This window comes from Hyposmocoma kahamanoa, unplaced genomic scaffold, assembly GCF_003589595.1.
Source record: "Hyposmocoma kahamanoa isolate Upper Pololo Valley unplaced genomic scaffold, ASM358959v1 63, whole genome shotgun sequence".
NCBI lineage: Eukaryota > Metazoa > Arthropoda > Insecta > Lepidoptera > Cosmopterigidae > Hyposmocoma > Hyposmocoma kahamanoa.
In genome coordinates, this window is record NW_020653851.1 from 5,810,500 (window position 1) to 5,837,457 (window position 26,958).

The 26,958-nt window shown below is 35.6% G+C and overlaps 1 protein-coding gene across 4 annotated transcripts in view; it reads left to right on the forward strand.

The window, feature by feature from the left end:
- Positions 1-26,958, forward strand: part of LOC113230163 (solute carrier family 12 member 6) — a 71,607-nt gene that overhangs the window by 25,392 nt on the left and 19,257 nt on the right. For all 4 annotated transcript variants that reach the window (XM_026463957.1, XM_026463960.1, XM_026463959.1 and 1 more), the window contains exon 3: positions 21,939-22,009. In XM_026463957.1, coding sequence (XP_026319742.1) covers positions 21,939-22,009 — 71 coding nt within the window. The remainder of the gene's footprint in view (positions 1-21,938; positions 22,010-26,958) is intronic.

The window sequence follows — 26,958 nt, forward strand, 5'->3', positions numbered from 1 at the left end:
AACTTAAAATATTTTAACCGAGCACTTTGTACCGTATCGCGGTTACAGCAGAGTTTAAGTACTTCTTGCGTCGCTCTGAAAACCAAAAGTCCTTCACAAACAAGTCATATAATTTGCTGTAACTACTAACTTACTAACGATTGGAGATGCAATTAAAACTTTCGCTCCGGTTGCAGAGCTAAGGGGATTTATTTACCACTTTGCCTTTTCGTCTTTGCAAGTTTGAGGAAGCAATACTAACAATAGGCTCCATAGTTTCGTAAATTGACTTGTTTTTGTCAATAGAATTAGAAACTTGCATAGACGTGTTAAAGAAAGCAGATGCCACAGCGTTTGCTCTTGTGTCTCCCTCATACAACCACTCCCAGCTCCCATTTTCAGATAACACCATTCAACACGATTTCTGATTCTGGGTTATCAATAATATTTTGTAATTGGTTCAGACATAAAAACATGAAAAAACTTTCTTCCCTCCAAAAACTGATTTTGTAGTCAGGACAACGTAAAGTTGAAATTTGCATACCGTTAAGGAATTCGGGTTTCTCTTTATTTAAAGACAAAAGCGGAACATTATATTTCAAATCAATAGTATATTTCAACTAAAATTCTACAAATTGATGACAAAGAACCAAAAAATGTGTAGATTTGCGAGATTATGTAAATACCACTATGTAGCTATGTGAATGGTGTTTTTTTTTTTTTTTTTTTTTTTTATTGCGACTCGACAAATTGACTGCACCGCGCCTGATGGAAAGTGCGAATACAGTCCAGAAATGAGAGTAACGGATGGAAAACACAAATATCTTCACTCCGTCACTATCATTTTGCCGGTCTGGCCAAATGCACTGGATGTACACCAACTGATCCCTGAACGCGATTCGCAAAAGCGTTTCACTGTGGAGGGTTTTCCGCCATGTGTACTGTGGTCGCTATCCAGTCGGCACAGAGCCTACCACAATGCTAAGCAGATGGACACTTGTGACGCCCTCGGTCGCCTCTTACGACCCCCACGGGCATGTATGGGGAGGCGACAATGTATTCTTAAGCCGTCGCCCCACGGCTAAAAACACAATTGTGACACAAAAGTGACAGCCACAATAGGAAAGTTTCAGGGGTATAGCTACGCTATTCCACATACATGCTGCTCAGTTAAACAGAACCCAATACTGTCCAGAAAACCAAACCAGAAATAGAACCTTTTGAAAATTTGTTACATAATATTTCAACAAAAGTAAACATTGCAAATGATCGAAGGACTATACTTTGATGCAATTCATCTTGGATTGTTGAAGACCAACTTAAAGACACAGATCGAAGAGATGAACAGCTAATATCATATAAACCTTCTTCTTTCACGATCATCAAAATCATACCTTGACGATCATTACTAAACAATTCATTCGTTTATACTAATGTATTGAACAATTCCTTTGTATCTATCTCACTTCTTTTTATCTTACCGATGGCATATACTACAATGGTTAAAATCGTGGTGAAAAGATTTACTTTATATATTTATTGATTTATTTTATATATTGTTGCCCAGAGTCAACCAAACGTAAGGGAAAGGAAAGAAAGGTACGTCATGCGTGGGGGCTCCTTGCGTGCACTCCAACCAATAAGCGTAAACGAATCGATACACAAACTTTACAGTACGTACATCCTTTTACATAAGATGTTATTGTACAATACAATAACATCTTCAGGATGCTGTTGAGACTGCCACGGCACTGCAAAGTTTGCTGAAGCGCGAACAGATGACTTTTATGCCATTAGGCGTAAAAAAGTGTCGTCTCTGCTAAAGCGAGTGCGTGACAGTGGCAATGGCATCCTGAGGATGTTTGCCCATCGTTTTGACTGTACAATTTTAAAGTTTTGGGTAAACATTACAACCGGTCAAATTAAGTAATAATTGTGCATTTTCCAAATTTAAATATTTAAATTTTCTGTCAATATCTCAAAATTCAATGTAATCGTACTAACATAGATCTAAGGTTTTCTTTTGTAACTAACACCATTATCTTATGGACTATGGCCTGAAATAAATGGTTTATTATTATTATAAACTGTTTCTAACGAGCTAGTCCAATTCGGCTAAAGCGGCATACATGTAAAACTTTTATACACAAATTTTGACCGTATGAAAAGGTTAATAAAAACCATTTCGCTAATGATAAATAATTTGCAAACTCATTCATCTAACTGTCGCCACATTCGGCTTAAAAACCAACATTAACACTCATCACTTAATACACTTAGGCTTCCGCTGTCACGACGTTTGGTAAAACTCCAGCCGAGGTTCGCAACGAAATGAAAATTTCGAACGGCTGTCGCGGATCGCAGTCGGGAACTTTACGTGGCATATTTAAATGAACTCGTCCGAGAGCGGGATTTAGATAGGATTGCAAATTCTAGGGATTGTTTTAATCCCGTTGTTCGGTCGCCAATAATGGTGCTTCGTGATTTATTACGTTTGTTATTTCTTATATGAAAAATGCTGTAACCTACTATCTACGTCCTTTGGCTTAGTAGTACTCTTTTAGACCTTACCGTTGACGCATAGAAAGATAATGTTGTCGTACATACTATTATTAAAATAATAATAATAAACCAAGAAATCGAGAAATGTCGAAAGTATCTCGAACTGGCGCACGAGATCGCCAACATGTGGGATGTGACCTCCACTTAAATTCTAATTGTGTAGTCCACGAAACGGTTAATTGTTGGATTTTTGTGGTGCTATACGAGTATATAGCTTATTAGGTTTAGGTGCTATATGTCTAGCTTCCACAAATGCAGAAAACCGTCGTGCTAGATAGAAACCAATAATAATGTAAATAATATATAAATCAATAGTATTAATAATAATCCTGTACCTACGTTATGTTTATTCGTTGTCGATTGAAACATCTGAAATAAGAAGACCCTTAATATCCATAAGTATCTGGAAGACAAAAGTTGTTTTCTGGCTACGTGCCAAGCCGCCAGGACCGTAGGACCCAGCGGCTTGTCATCAATAAAAGTTATCGGTGGCGGCCTCTGCGACCCACATCTTTCCATCTTTCGTAAACTATACACCCAACATTGACAAATTATTTAGATCCATGCCGGTCGGCTGTTATAGATTTTTTAACTTTTCAGACATGTTGCACATTTAAAGACTTATCAATAGATAACTTACGTGTTTTATGATCTGACGACTTAGCACTTAACCGAGTAAATCAGAGACGCATGTTTAGTAGGTAAATGCTACTAAATAAGGGACAGAATACCTACAAATAAATACGAATAAACCATTAGGTGATGGCAACACAGACAGTTAAGAGTTTTAGATGGTTTTAGACAAATTGTCGTTGACAAATTGATAAATTATGATTATATATAAGAAGATCGAACACATAAAAAACCTTTTTCGACCACATAGGACTTGAACCCACGAGCATACTGCACCATAGTATTGCTCTTACCATCCGAGCTACTGGTCAAATTATCGAGTTGTTGAAATTTTCCTGTGTTTTTGTTAAAGATCTTTGTACTGGGTATCGGCATTCTGCGCTGCTAGTGACATCTAGTGAGAGATTTTAGACTCTCTTCACCGCAGCCAGCACCTTTACAGGTGCTTCAACTGACGTAGATGTAGCTTTTTGATCAAATATGGGTTCGAGTCCCATCAGGTCGAGAATCTTTTTTCTATGTAAGTATTCGATCTTTGTATTAATTAATACCTAATCATAATAAAAACTAGTGGAGTTAACTCACAAAAAATATCTCAATAATAAATCGATAAATTGTTGAAGCCGTGGGTAGCCAAATAGTTTGACCTACTGCCTTTCAAACAGATACCGTAAGTGCTAATCCAGGCTCACACTTCCGAGTTTTTCGGAATTTATGAGCGAAATTTAATTTAATTTGAAATTTACCATCAGCGATGAAGGAAAATATCGTCATGACTTCAAAGTAGGTTCAGAATCTTCGGAAGATTTGAAAAGTCCCCAACCCGCATTGGATCAGAATGGTGGACTATGGCCTACATCCTCGCCTGATAGGACACCCGTACCCAGTAATGGGACGTATAAATGAGTTGATCTTAAAGACAAATCGTCGCGGTACTATGTTTCGAAGTGTATTTAAAAAAAAATTTAGGTTATATGATCAGTTCTAATACTTCATTTGCGCAAATGTAACATTGCGTTTAAGTTTATTATATTACCGATTAATGCTTTTTAAATTTGTCATGTAAAAATAATTTTGCTCCATAAAGGTATTCATTGTACTCAAGTGTATTGTATTTTTACATTTACCTAATTTACACCGTTAGATCCATTCGTGCAAAAGCTTTTGAACGAACACACGAGTGAATTCGTGTTTACGTTTTATATATTTTCTAAGATCATAATTATATTATGGTTACGTGCTTATAAAACTGAGTACTCTGAGAAATAATCCATTAATTGAAATATGGATTTCCACTATACTATTATCGTAACACACACTTTATTAATAAGAGTGTAATTTGGTAACTAACATAAACTATGATAGAATATGTACCACGTAAATATGTACACATGTTTTCAAACGGAAAAGTATTCATCGCTTGTACCACTCCCCTATCTGAACATTCGAAAGCCCCCTTCCATATCTACCACTTGTGGTGCCATTATACTGTTATAATAATAATAATGTGGAATACACACCACACCAATTACCTGGTCTCAAACTAGGTAATACTGGGAAGTACTATGAGTACCAAAGCAACGAAATTGACTCTGAGTCACCCAGAATACCAGAAACAATTTAGAAAAGTCAATTTCCGAAATTGGTCCTACCAGGAATCGAACCCGGGACCTCCACGTCCAACAATCACAAGCATTATTTTACAAATTGATTTTAGTAATTTGCAGTAGTAACTTTGTCTCTAACAAACTGCATGCTAATAAATAGCTTGCGCATTGACAATACTTGAAAATTGCTTTGGATCAAAAATTCTTACATTCGTTAATTAAGTTGAAGATTTCTGTTGCCTATTTTACTGTACAGAAGACAAATCTTTCTTTGCAATAAGCTGCTTTCATCAACAAACGGAAAAACTCACAAATTCAATATTTGAAATGAAAATTCGTCACGCTTCCAATTTAATTTCGTGGGTCTCATGAATATTTTCCTCCATGCATTAAATTTTTGCCACAAATCCCAAGTTCCAAATTGATTTTGATAAGGAAAAACAACTTCCCAAACGAGTGTAGTTCAGAATAAATGGGGATCGCCATCAATAAAACTTATCCAGTCTTATTTGAGCTGTCAAATGGACCAATATATAACGGAAAAGGACCTTGCTCCTTCTCTATTTTATAGATCTCCTTTTGAAAAAATTCGTCCAGGCCAATTCATTCATTACCTATTTCTGCCAAGCAGTAACGTCAGCATTACTATGTTCCGGTTTTGAGGAGTACAGGTGCTGGTGAAATTACAGGCACATGGGACTTGTCAACTTATGTCTCAAGGTGACAGGCGCAGTGGTAGTGCCCCTCAGATCTTTGCGACTTAAAGCTCTGAGTAGCACTGTTATGGACAGGCGTGTAGCTTACCATCAGGCGCATGACTTGTTCATACCGTCACTAGATATTTTAAAAAAATAGGAATTTATTATCAACATTTTTATTTTACTCATTATTATAAATGATATCGTGTACTTCAACTATAAAGAAAACGAGTTGCTTAATGCCGGCTTGATAAATATAGCTTGCCGACAGACGGACCGATGGATGCGAACTCACAGACGATGAGCTCGTGTCATTACGTTTGGCTGATTAAGTCACTTGTTGTCAAAGACTGGACCAGACTGGCATGCTAAAGCATGTCTCACCAGGATACCCGGCCGCTTCATTTCAATAAGGAAGATAATATACAACTCTGTTAGATTCTATTTTATGATCACAAGTGAAGAGTCGAGCAAGTTATGCGCCAGCTAACAGTTGCAATGCCCCTCAGAGCATTAAATCACAAAGTTTTTAGGTACTGTCATTGCGCTCGTCATTATGTGTAATTTCACCAGAACCCTTACCCTTCAAAATCGGAACGTAGCAGTGCTCTTACTGCTTGGCGGCAGTAATATATAAGGTGGTGGTAGGTACTTCCCTGGAAGAACTCTTTCAGAAGGAACTCTACTGCTACTATCTATATATAGTGATAAAGCCAGCGCTAGGAGTACATGCAACTCCAAATACCTTTACGTCCTTATTCATACATCTGTCTATATTCCCATTCTTTGAGTATAGGCATAAGTATCAGAACCGAGATCCACAGCAGCATTTTCAGGTGTATTGTATTGTGGCAATCGCCAACCTGCTGACTAAGCTTTGTTTATACGTGTGTAAAATTGTTTATACGTGTGTAAAATTGTTTATACGTGTTGGCGAAACGTTTACCCTGTGGGAGAAGGAACAACGGAAAGGAATTAAAAATCCTTAAGAATTGTAAGGAACATTTTGTAAAGACAATTAAGAATTAGAAACAAAACTTCAAAAGGAATACAAATTTAAAAGAATAAAAACCTATAAACACCATCAAAAAGTATATGCTGCTGCTGTTCGCTAACAATACTGATAATTGGTAATACGGTTCAAATCTTAGATTTGGTCTTTACAACGAAGATGTTTAAAAGCATAATTAACGGTGGGGAGTTTACCCCAGGCGCAGTTAATTATTATAAAAGTAATTAGCGTAATGACAATGGTGGTTGCCGTGGTAATGGAAGATCAAGCCAACGATAAAGGACCCGAAAGCTTGTGTGAACTTTAGTCGGCACTAAAATGGTATAATTCAGTTTATCGCCTACTATCGAATCCAATCACCCGTGCACCCTTTAGATAGATATCTAGAAGCGTAATATTGGTAGAATTGGCTATTCAGCGAGCGTGTTCTGAGCGACATATTCCCTTTATATGAGCCAAATATCTGTGGCCGAGTACGGTCAAGTCAGCGATGCGTACTTATTTAGGCAAAAGGCCGTTTCACGCGGTCCCTGTAAATGGGTTGGTGACATCATATTAACTTGAAAAAACTTAAATTGAAGGCTAATTTCAGAGCATGATCCGTACGGAATCCTGAGTAGCCGTGTGGTGAAGGCTGCATATTTTAGTAAGTTTACAAAGTTCTTTGAAGACGCGTAAAAATATCTAAATGCGGGTTGCATTCGGTTGGTGGCTTGTAAATTTCATTTTATGCTTAGGGAAAGATCCTTCAAGAAAACCCATGACAATGATACAGTGCCCATTGCGTGTCATAAGCAAGACAATAGCTGTTAAACTGTTTATACTTTTTCGCTTATACTCCAGCATCTAACCTAGGCGCATTTACGCATCGCATCCGATCCATATTCGTTCCGAATACGAGACTATACAAATCTAGAAAACCCGGACCCTTCGGATGTTGCTTATGCACTAAGTCCAATTCGATTCCGAGAATAACCTAGATATAAAATGATCCCTATAACGTTTCGGACCGTCCTTTCTCGGATTCGAAACTGGGGGGCTACTCTCGATCTCCGTCCGATATCCGTCCGAAACAATTACTGTCAAATAAGTAATATTCGACAAAATTAATCGACAAGTATCCAGTATGAAGCTTCATTCGCATTACGCGTCTTTTCATTTGGTCAAGTATTGCTTATTTGGCGGTAATTGTTTCGGACGGATGTCGGACGGAGATCGAGAGTAGACCCCCAGATACGATTCAGACGTAGTGTTTAATTGACTTTAAGAAGAATTAAATAAAAACTTTTATCCATCACCTAATGTCCATTCATATTTATTGATTTTTAATAATAATAATTGATTGTACATAAATATAAATCAATCTATAAATATTGACAAAAGCTATTGCTTCCTTCCTTCTCCTGTCACTCACGTCACAGAAAACCAATAATAGTAGCGTATGATGGCGGCACCCAAACACTGCCTTCGGTAAATAATGGGACAATAAAATTTTTACTTAATAGACACATTTTATAGCCCCATAATAAAAGCTATGAAGTAGTCCACCCCCGTAGTAAAGTATAAAGTTTCATGCTCACTATGAGCCCAAAAAATTCTAGTAATTAGTAATAAAATGGTCGTATTTGTTTTGCGTTTACTTATGGTTTTATAAACACCGAAACCGTATCTTCATACTTATTGTACAGTACCGACTAAGGACTCAACCGTACTTGTCAGCACTCATCAGTACAGTCCATGTCCGTCTCACACATACGTTTAGTAAGAACAGATATGGCTTGTCACCCAATTTAGAATGATTTGCTCTAATTCTTTATAAGTGTTATAATTATAAGTCACCATCAGATACTCACGGTACCACCACGATTAACCAAAAAAAAGGTGAAATGTTAGAGATATTATAGTACCTATATTTTTAACACAGTTACGAATAAGTAATTACATTGTATTGTATTTCTTTGCAGGCGTCACAAAAATCTCGACTATTCAATTTGTTTTGACAAATGTGAGACGGTTTTCTAACAGACATTGAGTTAACGTTGATTGTGACGGAGTTTCTGTTTTAGATCTGAATAGCATTGTGACATTGAATTTATGACGTAAAACCTCTTCAAAATCAGACAGAAACATATTGGTTACCATGATACAAATTTGGACCGTAATGTAACAAAAGAGATCGATCACCGTAACGAAAGGGATCCATCAATGTAACGTTCACGTTAAGCCAGCGGCCGTACGCCCGTCACATTTTTACACGCGATTTTTTTCAGCGATGGCCACGTACGATCTTGGGTAGGCACGTCTCAAAATTATTATTACATACGTGTTTTGCGGTACATGATGAGAAACAAAACATTTGTAGAGTTTCTTTATTTATTGTTACCTGTCAGTCCGTTACATATTAATAATAATAGTAAAAAAGATATTTATCGACTCTCACAAGAGGAAGGTTGTATAAATTATAAATTGAATATTAGATAAATAAGACTAGACGTTAAATGACGAAAACTAGTTGCACTAAAGCAAAAAATTGTCGTGTTGTTAGCACAAACTTGAAGTATGTCACAACTGTTTTAGTTCCCAGATTTGTACCAAAACGCTGTGTTTTTTAGTTCATTCGTTTTATTAATTATAATATTTTAAGTTTTTTTCAAACTTTGTCTTTATAAATTTAATACGCAGCTTAAAAGTTGATAAGCATTTTTAAAATTTCATGACTGTAGATTTTACATGAAAACTATGACCTCATATAATATGTTGTTTCTAATGAATATGTCGCATAATAATAATAAAATCATAATAAATACATTAGTACATAATTGTAATTAAAAATAAACACAAAAAATATAGATATTTTATTTCACAAAACCGTTTTTCAAATCCGTTTTTTATTAGCGTAGCCGAAACGACGAAGGTTCGTAATAAGCAGTTAGTAGTCTAGGGCTAAGCAAGAGACTAGAGTCCATTCTAGACAACTAATTCTGTAGAGATCCCTAGGCTCCTTTCCTTTTACAATTCAGATTTCTTTAATAAAAATTAACTACGCTACATAATAAAAAATGCAGTGAAGAATCGAGACTGTGTGTGTATGTACACGTGCGGGTAATTGTGCGTTTGTGTGAGCTCATGTAATGTGTGCGTATATAGTGAATACATATTACAATAAATAAATAAAAGAAAATATTCTATTTTCTTTAAAATTTGTATATCGAAACAATGATTTCAAAAATACCATCACATCACACTATATCACAATTATAAATGCCTTGGTTGTATTAAGAATCTGCATGCAAAAAACAATCGACGACTATAAATTAGACTTAAACATTTACTCTTAATGTAATTGCGCAAATGAACAGTTAGTAATACACCAATTACCAGGTATGTTACTTATTTGAATTCGACAATATTTAAAGGTCTTATCCCGCATTTTTATTTCTCTACGCGTAATAAATAATACAATCGCACTGCTATTACAATAATGTTTTAACTCAATATGTGAAAATATGTGAAAATCAAGATTATACTATTGCTGAACGCAAAATTTAAGCCTCTACACTTCAATACAATCGTCTATAGAATATTTTGAGTAACAATGGAAAGATATCTTCCTAACTCAAAATGAGACAAAAAATTTCTGAACTATTTCTAGACAAACCTATTTTTAAAACTTTTTTTTTTTCACTTATACTTTTAATTATATTTGGTATATAAGAAATTGTATAGATGCCAGTAATAAACTTTAACCTATACACAAATTTTAATCATCTTTCACAGGAATGAGCAATTTGTTTTTCATCGATTCTGAAAAATAAACTTTTTGAGTTAATACACTGTTGTATTAACAGTATTATATATTAATTAATATATCGCTTTTTTTATTACTCACTTCCGCGAAATATTATTAAAATTTATGTATAGGTTAAAGTTTATTTATTACAGACATCTAAACAATTCCCTACTTGCCAATTAAGAGGAAAAATAACTTAATATTTTTAGAAACTTATTTATTAAGGCTGTTTTATCCAGAACTAGTTCGCAAAAAGTTTGTCTCATTTTGAGTTAAGTAGATTAATTTTAATTGTTTCTTACAATATTTTAACGACGGTTTTATTGAGGTGTAGAGAATCAAATTTTACGTTCAGCAATAGTATAATCTTATTTTGAATTACAACACTATTGTAATAGCAGTGCGATATGCTTACAACAACTACTTTTACTACATACGTACGTACTAGTAAGTACTGCTTAGTGTGTACTTACTTACATTCTCCGATGGCTCAGCAATCCAAAGCGTGACTTAGCTTCAGACGGAAGATTCCGCCAGTCTTTTTGTAATTCGAAACTCGCAAATGTAGGTTTTAAATATCATGAACGGGTGTGTGTGTGTATTTATGTATATTAAAGATAATTATAATAATAAATTTAACCGAGAATGCTACCAGAATATACATATTGTGCACTCCGTACCGGGGACCTAATTTCATTTATTTAATTGAGGCAGACCTTAATTTGTCTCTAACGTACGTAATTGGCATAGACTAGGAATATATAATATGAAGTCTACGATTATTAGAAAGAGACGATTATTTCCGTATCTAAAATGTAGGTATTTTCTCTTTTTTTTTCTAATAAAAACGTTTCGGGCTTTCTGACCACGGCGGACTGTAAATGAAACTTGTAAAGAGCACAAAGCGTTGGTTTGTTTGGAAAAAAAATATACGTGATTTTAGATCCGGAAAAAATTTAAAAATTTAAATACATTTCCAATGTAAAGCAATCGCGAATACCTAAGAACTATTTTCACAATTCCAAGTGAGGTCGTCTAGAGAAGTGCTACTACCCTACCTATTTCTTCCGCCAAGCAGTAATGTGAGCATTACTGTGTTACGGTTTTAAAGAGTAAGGATTCAGGTGAAATTACAGGCACATGGGACTTATCAACTTATATCTCAGGGTGATGAGCGCAGGGCAGTGTCTTTCTTGATCTGAGATCTTTGTTATTAAAAACACTAAGTAGCACTGAAACTGTTATGGACACGCGTGTAGTTTACCACAAGCGCACTACTTATTCATCCTATCATTTACTATTATAAATGAAATTGAAAATTATAGACAGATATTTACTGTCGCATTAGGTAAAATCCTGTAATGATAGTTTATAAGTATTGATAAATAAATATATTACAAATAACCTTGTACGTAAGTGTACTTTGGAATAAATGTCATAATATTTCAATTGTATATACTCATATACGTTCGCATCCAATTCAATTAATCAAGCCAGTAAAACCTAAACAACACGCTGGAGTCAATATTCAAAGCGGGTTCAATTAAATGGAGTATTGCATATTCATATAGAGCTTATACATAAAGGCCGTATCACTGAAACCGATAAAGCTTTGTTTGCGAATCGCATTTTCGGAATTGGTTACCTAGTAATAATGCATTTACTGTTTAAAATATATGTAATGTCTATGTAAATGTAATTAGTTATTAAGTCTGCGTGTATAATACTTGCTGCATGCTTTGAGCTGGCGTGCAAAAGAGAAGGCCTATGTGGGTGTTAACGGGCTGAGATGATGATGCTTTAGCGAATATTTAACATACAGATACAAACAGCATATACCTTTTCTAAAAATGATATAAACGAACATTGAATTCTTTGATTTGTAACGGCAAAGAGATATGCATATTTATAAATCAACTTTCGCCATGGTAATGGCGTAAATGGTTTCACCTCAAGCAGAGTTTCTCTGTATTAGTGCACGAAATTAATTAAAAATTCACCATGAGTTTTTCGGTGAAGGAAAATATCGTGGTGAAATCTGCACCTAGACGAAGGTTCACAACCCTCGGAAAACGTTTGAGGTCCGCAACCCGCATTGAGCCAGTGTGGCGGACTTTGGGCTGAACCCTCGACTGAGAGGAGTCTCGTGCCTAGCAGTGGGAAAACATAGAAATGGGTTGATGACGATGGTGATTAAATTAACTTTCGAAACAATTCTACTATCTGTCTATATACAAACGCGAGTATTCTTCATCTGGTCATAGTACTCATAATAACAAGCAACATTCTTATTATACCTTCTTCTTATCGTATCAATGCCAAACACTATATTATTGAGGCCCAAAAGTTATTGCCTCTACCCAATACCTAGTACTGGCCACCATGCTGAAGTGTGGAACACATGTTTACCTTAGTGATGATAGGATTTGCCAATCGACGTAACATTATTACTACTCGCTAATCGCTACCTCAACTGGATTGATACCAATACAATGAAACACAAATCTAACCAATAGCAATCGTACGTCTTCATTATTGAAGAGACTTGAAATAAGTTTCAGTGTTCTTGTAAACATTTGTAACGGCTTTCGGTAATGAAACCGTGGTCATCAATCAGCCCGGCGTCTACTAATGCCACCCTTACTTAGTCCTGCGTTTTCTTGATTAAATTGAACAAGATTAAACAAACTAACTTTAGTCGTAGCACACAGTATCTACAGATAATACACAAACCAAAAAGTTAATACCTACATCGTTATGGGGATCCCCAAATGGGGTGAAATGTTTTATGTGCGTATATTAATTAGATTAGACTCCTGAAATGGAATTGTATCCACTTTAGCATTCTGCGCAGTAACTAACCCTTTATGAACTGCCTCCGTGACCGAACGGTTACCATGCTGGACTGCCACGCAGAGGTCTGGGGTTCGATTCCCGGGGCGTGAGAAATATTTGTATGGCCGATATTTATTTCTCTCGTAAATTTGGGTGTAACTTGTGATTGTCTATGTATGTTTCCATGCCACCCGCGATACAGGATTTCCCTAGTGCGGGGCTATGATTGTGTGCGCTATTTATTTATTTATGAACCGGTCGGCAATGAAAAGGGTATTGATAAAAGTTTCAGTAATTGCCCAGTTCACAAGCCATGCGGAATAGGAACGAATATTCCGGGGGAATGCTGTGATGCGCACCATCGGACTTGTTTGTACAGAAGAAAATATCTCTATTGGTTCTGTACTGTGCTCTCTCTCACTGCGGGACGTATTATGTCAGTGAAAGTAATTTAAATGTTATTCATATGACGAAACAAAAACAAATAAATTACAATTTCAACACTTATTAAGTCTCACTTAAATGAAGGAACTTAGGCCCTGCGGCTGGGTGCCTAAAAATAGTTTTATTTCACAGTTAGCTGGATTTGAATGATTGCATTAATGAAATGCTCTTTATTGTACATAAAATTACAGTGACATCATACAACAGTAACATAAGCAAGCACAGAAATAGTAAGTTAATGTACAACAGGCAACAGGCTTTATGCATAGGATCGTATTATGAATTTTCGATAATCGCGTTATTCCAAAAGGATTTTACGAGTAGTACACGTAAACGCACTTTAGAAAATAGAGACAAATAATGTGTAGTAAAATCACAGAAGAGTAATGAAGAGAGATACGCGAGAGAGACGAATAGAGAGACGCGCATAGCCACGTTTTCAGAAGGTCCTGTGCCCTCCGGTCGGTCGAAGTTTAGAATAGAATAGAATAGAATAGAATAGAATAGACATTTATTGCAACGCCACAACTCATAGATACAAAAAAAATATTGATACTACTAGACAAGCAAAACAAAACAAAAAGACGTAATAAACAAAATTAAAATAAAATTAAATAAGACAATAACAAACAAAGAGCAAAACAAAAAATACAATATATATAACAACTACAAATGTTGTACTGTCATGTGTGCGGTTGTGGCGTATGCAAAAGGACTTCATTCAGCTTATGCCACAGCCGCAATTGACTGTGGAGCTGGTTTTCAATGAGCCCTGAGCTGAGATGAGTGACGGTCGCAAAATAAAATAAACTACTTTAATAATTGCGTATGTGTTCTTTGTACGTTGTGTTAATGCTGTGTGTTATATTATAGATCGCAAAAGTACTTAAATATAGCAAATATATATATATATATATATATAAATATACCTACTGTGTGCGTTTATAGTGTGGTGACGTAATTACATAATAAATAAAATTATACAACTCGTTCGCTCCGAGTTGGGTTAGACAAAAGACGCGCGGACTGACGCACGGGAGGGGTGGGGACGCTATTTGACAACCGGCACATCGCCGATCACACGTTTGTAGGTGTGTATTTGGTAGACATAATTAGTTCGGTCCTCAGCTATGAATGTGATATTTCCCCCAAACAATGACTCACTTACACGTGTACGCAAGAAGAGGTTATAAACGCCATTGATAATATCGTTAGAGTAGCCGAACACTAAGACTGATAAATTTTAGCTTGCCGTCAAAACGTTAAAGAGAGTCAAGAGCAAACACAGTTAGGTTTAGGGCAAATGGGTTGGTAAACAAACTGACAGTTTGATGATTTAATGCGGTCCTTAGCACACATTTTGTTTTAGATAGGATGTGGCTTTTTGTAGCTGTAACAGCAAAACTTTAGAGATGTTAAACTTCATTGCTCGTTGTAAGAACACAGTTTGCGTGAGGACGCTTACTGATTAAACTAAACATGCTGACAATTACACAAACTTAGCTCTTGTTCTCTAATAATCCTATTGTTCGTACAAAATGATCCTGCTTCATCATTTTCAATAGAAAATTATAATACAGCAATAACATTTTTTATTAATTCCTTATATGTATAACACAATGACAAGTAGACAACACTATTCAGTAATCCAAATTACTAATAGCATAATTTTGTTAGGATATAACACGCATTTTACTAGGTATTTGTAATAATACTAATCTCCGCCTTACAACTAGCAGTCTCTCCGAGGACTTAAGTTTTCCTGTTTCCCAATAATAAATAAATAATAAATAATAAATAAATAACGCACACACTCAACATAGCCCCGCACTAGGGAAACCCTGTGTCGCGGGTGCCATGGACACACACATAGACAACCACAAATTACACCCAAACTCACGAGAGAAATAACTGTAAGCCATACAAACATTTCTCCCGGCCCGGGAATCGAACCTGGGACCTCTGCGTGGCAGTCCGGCATGGTAACCGTTCGGCCACTGAGGCAATAGGATAAGTAATAGAATATGGAATACGGACCTGCAGTTACTAGACTTCTGACAAATTTCTTTCGTTTTTTAAATCAATTTTCGTTTTCTCAACCCGCATTTTCCTCCACACGTTCGTTTATTTTAGTTTCTTTTGACTTGTCTAGCTTGTTTAGTCCAGAGACTGAAATAGTAACCAATATAAGCGTGTTTTGTTTACAAAATTCTTGCTGACAAGATAGAATTTAACTGTAGGTATACCTACAAAGTTTCGGTACCGGCAATCAAAACAAAATACATTGTAAATAGTATGTTATCTGGATACATGTTCCGTTTTGCGCGTGCTGATCCATTTTCTAAACACAGGTTTAGACTGAAATAGAGCAAAAATAGAATATTTAGTGGTAATAATGTCATAGAGGTGGTTCTTACTATTTTTCCCAGATTTAAGAGCAAGTTCATGGTAGAGGTATTAAATTTTATTGGACCTTTACAAAACCTTTTTATTTCTGAGAAACAATTTAGATTCTCAAATATAAATAAGTTTTTTATATTCATTTGAATATTTTATAAGATTGTGTAGGGGCTATGGAGATGGAACAAAAGTAACTGTGTAGTAGTAATCTTGCATATATACTAACAAGTCGTACATCAATACGACTGTGATATGTTTGGCTGCTTATGGTATATGACGAAGTTTTTAAACCGCTGTTGTTGTTGTTACTACAATAATAGAGATTGTAATATGCAAGAGCTTCATAACTTCAGATACTAGAAGTAATAGATAGTATGGTTATTAAAAAAAACTGCTGAATTACCTCTTGTAATATTTATTTTATTGAATATCATGTTTTTATTACCATAATATTCATATTTTTTTGTGAAAATACTCCATTAGTTTAGTGTAATTGTTGATACAAAGATCAGACCGAGGTTAGCCCCGATTTGGCAGACAGGTGCTGCTGGTTCAAATCCTGCCGGATCAAAGAAATTTTTCTTTGTATTTACCTAGTATAATATTGTATTATCTGTGGTATTTACCTAATGTAAATAATTTTATGATAAATAAATATAACAGTACAATAAAAATACAATGCAGAAGATAAAAAAACAAATAACGCTAACTTTAACTCAACTTGAGTATCATTCTCAGGAGACTGATAACGTTTTCTGTTTAACTGGCTAAGCTTATTTTTTAGCAGAAATACTTGTCGTAATTCCGGTCACCAGAGGTATTAACGAGGGAACTGTAAGCTCCTTAGCGAGGAATATCGCTTGCGTAGTTCCGATTTTATAACAGGAATATAAATGAAACTTGAACAATATTAAGATGTCATGGGTCCTAAGTGAAAATCCTTTTCTTATCCCTAATTATATTTAGCTTTGTTTTGAAAATAATTTGTGTTGTTGTTTAGTTTTGGTTCTGTAAATATTTTTGTCTTACATTTGAATTTTATTTTCAGATTATCTTTGAAATTTTTTGGTCAAGTATTTTCTTTTTTTTTTTTTGTACTTTCTAATTGTTTGTTTTTTTCTTTTGCGATGCCATTTAATTGTAGCATCGAGAAGTCTTTTGTTTCTTCTGCTTTCTACGTTTTTTAAATATCGGTAAATGTTAGTACGTAATATAAATACTTGTATCATTCAATCTAGAATGCCAAACAAACGTTATGAAATCAAGGAAAAGGTGTGCTTTAAAGAAAAGGAAAACTTCGACAATGTACAATGCCTGAAAGTTCTAACAATTTTGGCACTCTGGTCCGCCCCTCGTCTTCCTTTTTCGTCACAATGTTTTTGTTATTTTATAATTTGTGCTCCCATTCGAGTGCATAGTGAGAATACATATATTGTGTTTGTATTTTTCATTGCAAAGGAAGTTTATTAATATTGGAATAAATAATAAACATGACACGTGTACTTATTTTGCAATCTTTCAAGACTATGGCAAATTTAATACACTTAGATAAAATTACACTTTATTTCAATGCAAACTATCTTAAATTTTGCTCACAATTAAGAAATAATTAAATTTCACGATGTTTTCTTACCATTATTTTTGTGAAATTATTCCATTATGTTGTTATAATAATTATTAATACAAAGATCGAACAGAACAAAAAAAATCCTTCGATCGGGATACCGATACAGCTGGGAGAGAGAATCGATGAAGGGTGTGAGCAGCTCCAGAGGTGGTTTTCATCGAATGTGTTGCTGCTGAATATCACTAAATCCAACATCATGGTTTTCTCGGGTCGAGGTCTCACAGTTCCTCCGTGTGTAGCAAGCAATCCGATGCCGATATGCAATGAGAGTAGGTTCCTTGGCTTCACTCTGGACTCGAACCTTAACTGGAAGTGCCATGTTGACAGACTGTGTGATAGGCTGAGTGGTGCAGTCTTTGCGTTGCGTAAACTGAAATTGCTTATTTCTGATTCTGCATTAAGACAGGTCTATTTTGCACATTTCCACTCGCTGATGTCGTACGGTTCACTCATATGGGGTAACTCCACGGATGCCAATAGAGTCATGCTAATGCAAAAACGTGCCGTACGCGTATTGGTTGGGGTAAAACACAGACATTCCTGCAGAAATCTATTTGTAGCGCAACGCACTGTAATGACGCACTACTCACTCTAGTTATACGAAATTATAATGTACGTTAGAAATAATCTTTCTGCATTTGGTACTGTACATGTTTCTGGCATCCCACTTCGCCGTACCGGTCATTTGAGAACATCCCCCGACGCACGGCACTTACGGAGAAAAACCCGCATGTCATCGGACCTACTTACTATGAGCGTTTACCCGCTACTCTCAGACTTGAACTATCTGACGAAACATTTAGGCGCCGCCGGCTGAAAGACCTTTTCTTGAAAAATTTTTTATACACTGTAAATGAATTTAAGGACTTTCAATTGTAATGAATTGAGTACTTTCTATTTTTATTCTAATTTTTACCGCATTAACATACTCTTGTATAATTGTTATCAACTTATGACGATCCTTGATGGAGAATGATATTTGATATGTAATTTAATGACAACAATTTTATATAATTAATTGTTAATTTTCTCTTTATTGTGTATTTTCTTACAATTTTCATTTTTGTCTGACGATCTCAATATAATTTCTTATACTTCGACATGTAGTGCAATTTATACTGTAATGTTATATTTGCGAAACAAATGAATCTGAATCTGAATCTACCGGGGCTATGGCTCTCCCAAATGACCTACGAAACGAGTCAGCGGACATTATGAATTTCTTGAACCTCTCTGTACAACGTACCATTCCTTTCCAGTACTTCTGGCGCACCCTGTGCAACAATCAGCCAGTATTTCACACCAATTGGCAAATCCTTTCACCACGACGGCAAGCATTATAGTGTCTGTCATCGATACGATAAGAAGGAGCCAAATTCTCTAAATCATGGGTTCCCAAAGTTTTTAGCTCACCGTCCACTTAGATAGGATAAAAAAATTTCAACGCCCACCATCACAAAAAATAATTGAAAACACGTATTTTTTATATTAACTTAACACAAAAAATCACAAGGACAAAAATAATTATATATTTGTAGTGCAGTTTGTGTAGATAATTCAAGATGTATTTTTAAATGCGGTCTGGGCAGCATCAACGCCCCGCAATTGCTTCCGAGGCCCCTACCTAGGAGGGACCACTTTGGGAAACTATGCACAATGTGCTTGTTGCAAATTTTTTTTTCCGTAGCGCCACTAATTAGATTTGATTATTTTAATTAAAAAGAAGATGTACCTATTACTTCAGTTTAAAATCTTAATTAGCGATCACTTCTTCATTTTAAGCAAGTAGCGACCAAATAAGCAATTTGAATAACGAAATAGGTACGCGGCGAAAGGGGAATTCGGCGTATTGGAACTCCACAACGGCTGCGTCCTCTTTTCTAAAAGCGGGGCTATTGTTTAGCTGAGGCTTTCATTGATGAGACAGCTGCCACTCGTTCATCAAGCCAGTGCAAATAATGTTCTGTAAATACACAGCGCAAATATATCTAATGGAAAAAGAGGGGAGTAAATATCGGGCACGTTACATTTGGGTCACACGAGACAATTTGTTTTTTTGCAAATTTAAAATGAAAATAATTATTAATTGAACACATAACATACAAATCAGGTGTATACGTCATACGGGACTTATTCGTCCCGTCACTTAATACTACTAAAAAAAAATTTGGCACAAATATTTTCACAATGTGACTAAGTAATTGATGGTTTTTCTGGCACTATTATATTATTATTATTATAAATTCAACTCTATAATACCACAATTGATAACTTCGTTCTAAAACCGGGACGGATTCGTGCGCCTGGTGCTAAGCGACACGCCCGTCCATAGCATTTGCATTGCCACACAGAACTTTAAATAGCAAAGATCTCAGGAGCACTGCCACACGCCCGTCACCCTGAGCCATAAGCTAACAAGTCCTCATGCCCTCTGTCGTTAAGAATCATATTCGCAAAATATCATGTTCGCAAAACATCATATTCGCAAGATATCACATTCTCAAGATAGAAGTTTCACCAGCACCCTTGCCCCTCAAAATCGGAACGCAGTAATGCTCATTACTGTTTGGTCACATTTCATGCCGAGGTCAATATTACTTTCTATTATTTCTTCGACGTTGGTGAAGTGTATCCTATACCGACCACGGTGACATTGTGGGCGCTGGATGCGGAGGTCCCGGGTTCGATTCCCGGCAGGACCAATATGGGAAACAAACTTTTCAAAATTGGTTCTGATCTGGGTGTTCTGGGAAGTGCTCCAGAGTGAATTACGTTGCTCTGGTACTTATAGTACGGGGAATTACCTAGTTTAAGACCAGGCTATTGGTGTGACTGTCTGGCACATATTATTGTATTTTTATTGTTAATATTATCCTATACATACTGGAACATCCTCAATTTACATCCTATACTATGAAGTTATGTTATTCATGATAGCATTCAATAACACTCAAGACTGGTTTTGACATGTTGAGTGGAGCGTAAAAATTAATTATCGGCAGCAGTTATCGACAACTTCGTAAATACAAAAGCTAGTTTACTTAACTTGCGTAAAGTCAGTAAAAGCGCTAACATCGAACTTCGAAAATCGTTAGACTGATTTCTTCATCTAGTTTTTTCTGTTGCACAATTTACTTGAATAATTTTTTATTTTTAACATTTCGGAACTATCTAGAGACGCGCCTAGGGCTATCAATCGCCCAGAACCAAGGTCGACAATTGTTAGATTGATTAAACACAAAAAAAAACGAAAATGTCAAGAAATCATTTAACAAGCAATATATTCGGTTGGCCAATAGCCCGTGCGGTATCAAGGTATAAATGACAACCATTAAAAAATTTATAAAATTTTACTCAATTAGGTATTTCAATTGCTCTTTTCTAAGCTAAATATTGAAAGCTATTGAACCCTACAAAAAGGAAATGACTGCTGAACCTAGTTGGAAGTATTCAAAACACGTACCTCGCTTGATAAAGGTCAACTGGAAACCGGAAACGGTATTGAAGTACAGAAAAGTCCCTACTTTATTATCGTTTTCACACCGTAAAGCATCTATTTAAGTACAACACTTTACAACTTGTTTTCAACAAAGGTGAAACTATAAAGGTAAATTACAATCAACTGGTTCAAAGGTTCTCGAAGTCTGATTAAACTGTAACGAACTTGGACTGTTTTAAAGAAAGTAATTAAAAAATAAAATGTTATGTGGTAGTGTCAAGTAGTGCAATACACGGTATACAACAAGCAGAGAGGTTAAGTTTGTTAGTTGAGTCTAAACGCGTGTATTTTGCACAAGAAAATTTAAAGTGCGCTAATTCAGAAATTCGTGTTTCGAGAAAAACGGATTTGTAAAATTTGAATCTTTGTATGTTCATAACTTTTTAGTTATGTGTTCTAGTTTTGAATGAGTTACTTTTCCTAAAAAGGAATTTCAGTAGCAATATTGTGGTTAATCAATAATTAAAGTTAACTTTACATATTCTCTGCAAGTAACAATAAAAGCAAATTGTATCATTTGTCACTTTAAACCGTGGTTGTGTTAGACGATTTATTATGAATTGTACCAATTTACACGTGTGGTGACTTGGTGAACAATTATATGTAAATAAGTTCAAATAGATTTGTATTGTGAAAAAGATGTAACATGTTTCGCTTCCACTTGGACAACTGCTCTCGCTCTCGCACAACGTCTTTTTTTCTTTTATTACACAGACTTACAGCTTTTTCAAACCGGCTTAATGGGATTCTTTGTCGACAGTCTGGTAACTCCCTTACAGGGTTCAATTCAGAAGTTGAAAAAATAAGCTCATTTATAGCTGTCAGATTAAAGAGACCTTTATTTTGTTTCAGGTGATACCGATGACCATGGGTTGCCTAAGAAAAAGGACAATGGATGCGACACCAATCTGTACCTTTATCATGTAAGTATCGCTTATTATTAGTACCAAATTCATATTGTGTCAAGCTCTGCTTTAAAAAAAAACTAAACCACATGTTGTCAAATGCAAAACGCCATAATTCACAATGGCATTTATGTCTCGTGTCTCAACTCTCAACACGTTTACAGAGTTTTTATTTTGACAGATACGATACTTTATAGTTATAAGAGCGAATTCCTCGTTCCGTGATTTTACACATTTACTCACACTTGCTCGCGAAAAGAAAATCGTCTGTAGTAACACAGACGCATCCGTAACGGTGCATGAATCAACGCATAACGAAAAAGGTTATTTATTTATTGATATGAAATGGGTGGGGCCGGTTTGTGACTGTCGATGGTCGTCGGCCGTGCGAGAAAATCTATAAAATCATGGACCACTAGAGGCCGTCTTAAAAAGTAGCCCTAACTAATAAATTTCATGACGCAAAATCCATAATTTTCTAGTTAGAACTGCGAGGTTACCTATCGACCTGGGGTGCCATAAAAGGCTCTCGTAAATTATGACCAAAGTTTTTAAAAGTATGTTTATCATGTCGCATAACAACAGCGGTTTACCACGAATATGTACTCGTAATCTTATTCAAATCTGAGTTTGTGACCCACGCAAAGTATCTCTAGTGTTCTTTTTATTATTTTTGTGAATAGTTCGTGTTTTAATTTAATCAAATTTATATATATCTGCTTTATTTGTTTTTTGTTTCGTCATTATTTATGTTTTACGTTTAATGATTTGGTTATGATTTTTTTTTTCCCCTTTGTTTCATTTTCTTTTTTTTCTTTTCTGGTGTCATTGTGATCAGTGCACAAATATATTTTCTTTCTTTCTTTTTTCCTGAATTTTTTCCAAATATTTTTTTTCTAGGAATAAATTACGAAAACATTTTAATCATCGTCTTCTCGCGTCTAATCTAAACGTTTACTTCGAATAACATTTGTGAGCCAATTTCTTGATCGGATTTGAAGATATTCCGAGGGAGGAGAGGAAACCTAAATAAATCGAGCACCAATCAGAACCTACAGAGTACGTTATATTACGTGCGCCGTCGCTGACCCGTGCGATTCGTCGCTGTTGGTCTCGGAGCGACGTAACTCGCTTGTAGCATAAGCGATCGTAGCACTTCAATTTCTTGCGCTATTGCCTCGAGTTTACTAGTGTCGTACTTTATTCCATTTAAAATTTCAAGCAATATAATATTATTGTGCATGTACAATAATGTAGTAAACGTTTTTTTTATTTTTGGTGTAGTTTTTGTTATAAGTAATTAATGTACAATAACATTCATTAACTAACCTTTGTACAATCGGTACCCTCACTTATGTATCCATTATTTGTACTAAGTGCCATACAAATAGTGGATACTTAAGTGAGGGCACCGACTGTAAATAACTACGTGTAAATGCAAGTAATGCGAATAAAGAGGAATTCGTCAAACGGTGATGAAAGAAGATGAACTCTTTTTGTCTTACATCTGAAGGAAATTTAACGGCAATAAAGCCATATTTCATTACTTAAACATTTACATAAACCGCTCACGTAGGGCGCGGCACTCTGCGACGTAAAATATTAGTCTTAATAAAAAAGCTATATTGCTGGAAAGTATGCATAGTTACACCTGTGGCGAAAATGCGAGGAGTTTTAATATAAAGCGCTAGCAGTGTATAGTTTATTAATACTTTGTGTACCTAAACGTATTTTGCGTAATAAGGAAAATTAAAGCTAAAGCCACCACACTCTTAAGAAAGCGGGTTGGATATTTCACACTTTTTCAAATAGTCATATACCATATCTTCTCGAACACGTTGGTTACATCACGATGTTTTGCTTCGTAAAGATGTGGGATAGACTACTAAAAACCAGACTAACACTGCTAAAAAAGAAACATAGTCGTACCAAGTAAACGTAAACTTGTTCTTTGAAAATATTCGCTACATTGTGAAGAAACTGAAAAACTACTAACCGCTTGTGCATAGTTTCATGTGGATATATAAATCGTAAATAAACTTGTTAACAAAGATGCTCACAGACATGTACTAATATTATTGAATATACACATACAAATACAAACAGAAACTACCTAACCCTACCGTCAGCTAAATTTGAAAACCTCGTAACTCCGTTTTTAGGGAACAATCCTTTTTTACTCTTCAAGCGCAATTTCAGGCAATTAAAGCTTAAAATATAATTTGTAGACCCTTTTTAGTTATAAAATAAAGGTACAATCATAGATCGTTGTATAATTGTTTCTAGCAACTCTGTATTTTGTGCCGACTCAAAAGTTCACATTAATGGAGATTTAGCCGACGATATGCAATTTAGATCCAAAAAAGTAGTTTCATTTCCTATATGTAGTAATCACGATAACTTAAGAAGAACAAAGAGTATATAGTTTTTGCGATAAGATTACTCATAGAAATATTATTTGGGAGACCTTTTTTGTGGTATCATAGTGAGTCATTGACGGGACGAACAAGTCTTGCGCCTGGTGTTCCAGTGCCGCTCAGAGCTTTAAATCGCAAAGATCTGAGGGGTACTGTACTGCTCCCGTCACCCTGAGACATAACTTGCCAAGTCTCATGTGTTTGTAATTTCACCAGCACTCTGACGCTTCACAACTGGAACGCAGTACCTAATGGTTACATTACTGGCAGAATTAGGTAAGGTGGCAGTACTTCTATTGACGAACTCTTTCGTAAGGTCCTCTACTAACTAATATAAGGGAGACCGGACAACCGAAGCGAAACATTTGTACCCGCGTCAAAGAACATATAGCTCACGTCAAACACTGCCGCGTAAATAATTCTGCAGTCTGCAAGCATATCATGGATAAACCTACACGCTCAATTAAGTTCGACAAACCCCAGGTCTTTACTAAAAAAAAATCCGTTACCTACCCAGTTGCTAGAGGCCATTGAAATTAAAAATCATCCCAATTTGAACAAAGAAGGTGGTTTCTCTGTACCACTAGTTTAGGATTCACTATTTCCTTTGATGAAAAATCACAAGCAGACATAAAACTGCAGTACTAAGTAATATGTTTTAATTGATTCTAATTACCATTATTTCTAAATAATAAATTTCAATTTAATAAAATTATATTGTTATAATAAAATAATTTTGTAAAACAGTTACCTATCAGTAGTCCGAAATGACATTTTCCAAAAATAGCGTTTGCTCGAATTTTCATAACCTCGAAAGTAATTTTGAGAGGAAAATGTTTTTTGTTTTAACTATTTAACCGAACACTTAACCTAACTTAACTGAACCTAACCGTGTCTTTGCGATAAACATCCAACATATCCTGAAAGAACAACGATTTCGTTATAATTCGGTTTTCGGTGTAATGAAAATTCGAACCAACGTTATTTCGGAAAAAGAAAATTCGTGTTTGTGATAGGTTAGCTGTAAAACATATGTAGCGTAAATTGGAATTAAAAAAATTAAAATTTAAAAAATAAGGTATGTAATTAATAACTCGTGTAACAGTAGTGAATATAGGATGATTTGCATTAATATTAGACATAACTGGTGGATGATTTTACCATCGCAGTCCTGTAAAAGACCCGAAACGTCGGTTTGTCTGAAAAAACAAATATATGCGATTTAGATCCAAAAGAATAGTATCATTTCCAATTATAAATAGGTTATTTTCTAAGGAACTGCTCAATCCGTGTAGTTGCATGCTCTTTACGATATTAATACCGTTATACCTCAGGGATGTGTCTTGTCCGCAACTCTATTCTTACTGCACGTCAATAATCTGCTGTCGAGGCCCGGTTTTTTTAGTTGACGATAACATAATGGTGGAGAGATACGCGTCATATACTCGTGCCAACAGGTGAGAGATTCTTCATAAATGATAAGCACAGTCAAACCTGTACCTGAAAGCGATTTCCTAATGGGAAGACACAAATAGGATCTGGTTTAGTGCCACCAAAAGAAAGGCGAGTCTTTACGTTGCAAAATGGAGTACATTTCACTTTACTCCGACTGTCCGATATCTATCCGTCATAAGTGACCAACTTGGGATGCATAGTTTGGACTTACTATCCAACGTCGACTTTGGCCGCTAATAAATAGTACAGGCAACCTTTTCAATGCCAGGCGGTAGATACTTCACATCAGAATATATTTTAAAACTTTATCAAGCACAAGTGCGCTCGTGCATAGAGTATAACCCCACCTTTTGGACGACTCTGACCGATATTACATAGCTGCCTAGGAATCGGTGAAGTGAATAGCAAATAGACTTTTGTTGGCAGCGACTTTCTTGTGGAATCAAGACTTCGAAATCTTGACCATCGCAGAAAAGCGGACTGCTTGTCAGTTATCTATTGGATACATTTCGGAAAGCGTACGTTGAAACTTTACATTTTAGTTTCACCCTCAACATTCCTCCTTCGACCGACTAACCACATAAGGGTGTCCTTATGTCAATGACATACCACCGATTTACTTTAATCCCTCCTTTTTAATACGTACGACAAAAGAATTAAATGCACCACCCGAAAACTAAAATTTGGGGCGATTCCAGGCTATAGTGAATATTTGGAAATTCTTCTGACAAACACATCTGAATACGTTTTAAAACTTTATCAAGCACAACTGCACTTGTGCATGCAGTATATCCCGCCTTTTGGATGACTCTGTCCGATATCACATAGCTGCCTAGGAATCGGTGAAGTGAAAAGCAAAAAGACACATTGGGAGCGACTTTCTTGTGAAATGAAGACCTCCAAATCTTGACCATCGCAGAAAAGTGGACTGCTTGCCGGTTTTTTCTATTAGAAACATATCATACCATCGTCAGTTATAACTTCGATTTAGAATATGGTCAAGAGTTCGTTATTATATTTAAAGAAATCATGGTACCCTGGAGTCTGGCAACGTTACCGCCTTGAATGGCTAAGCCTATTCATTTACAGAAATAA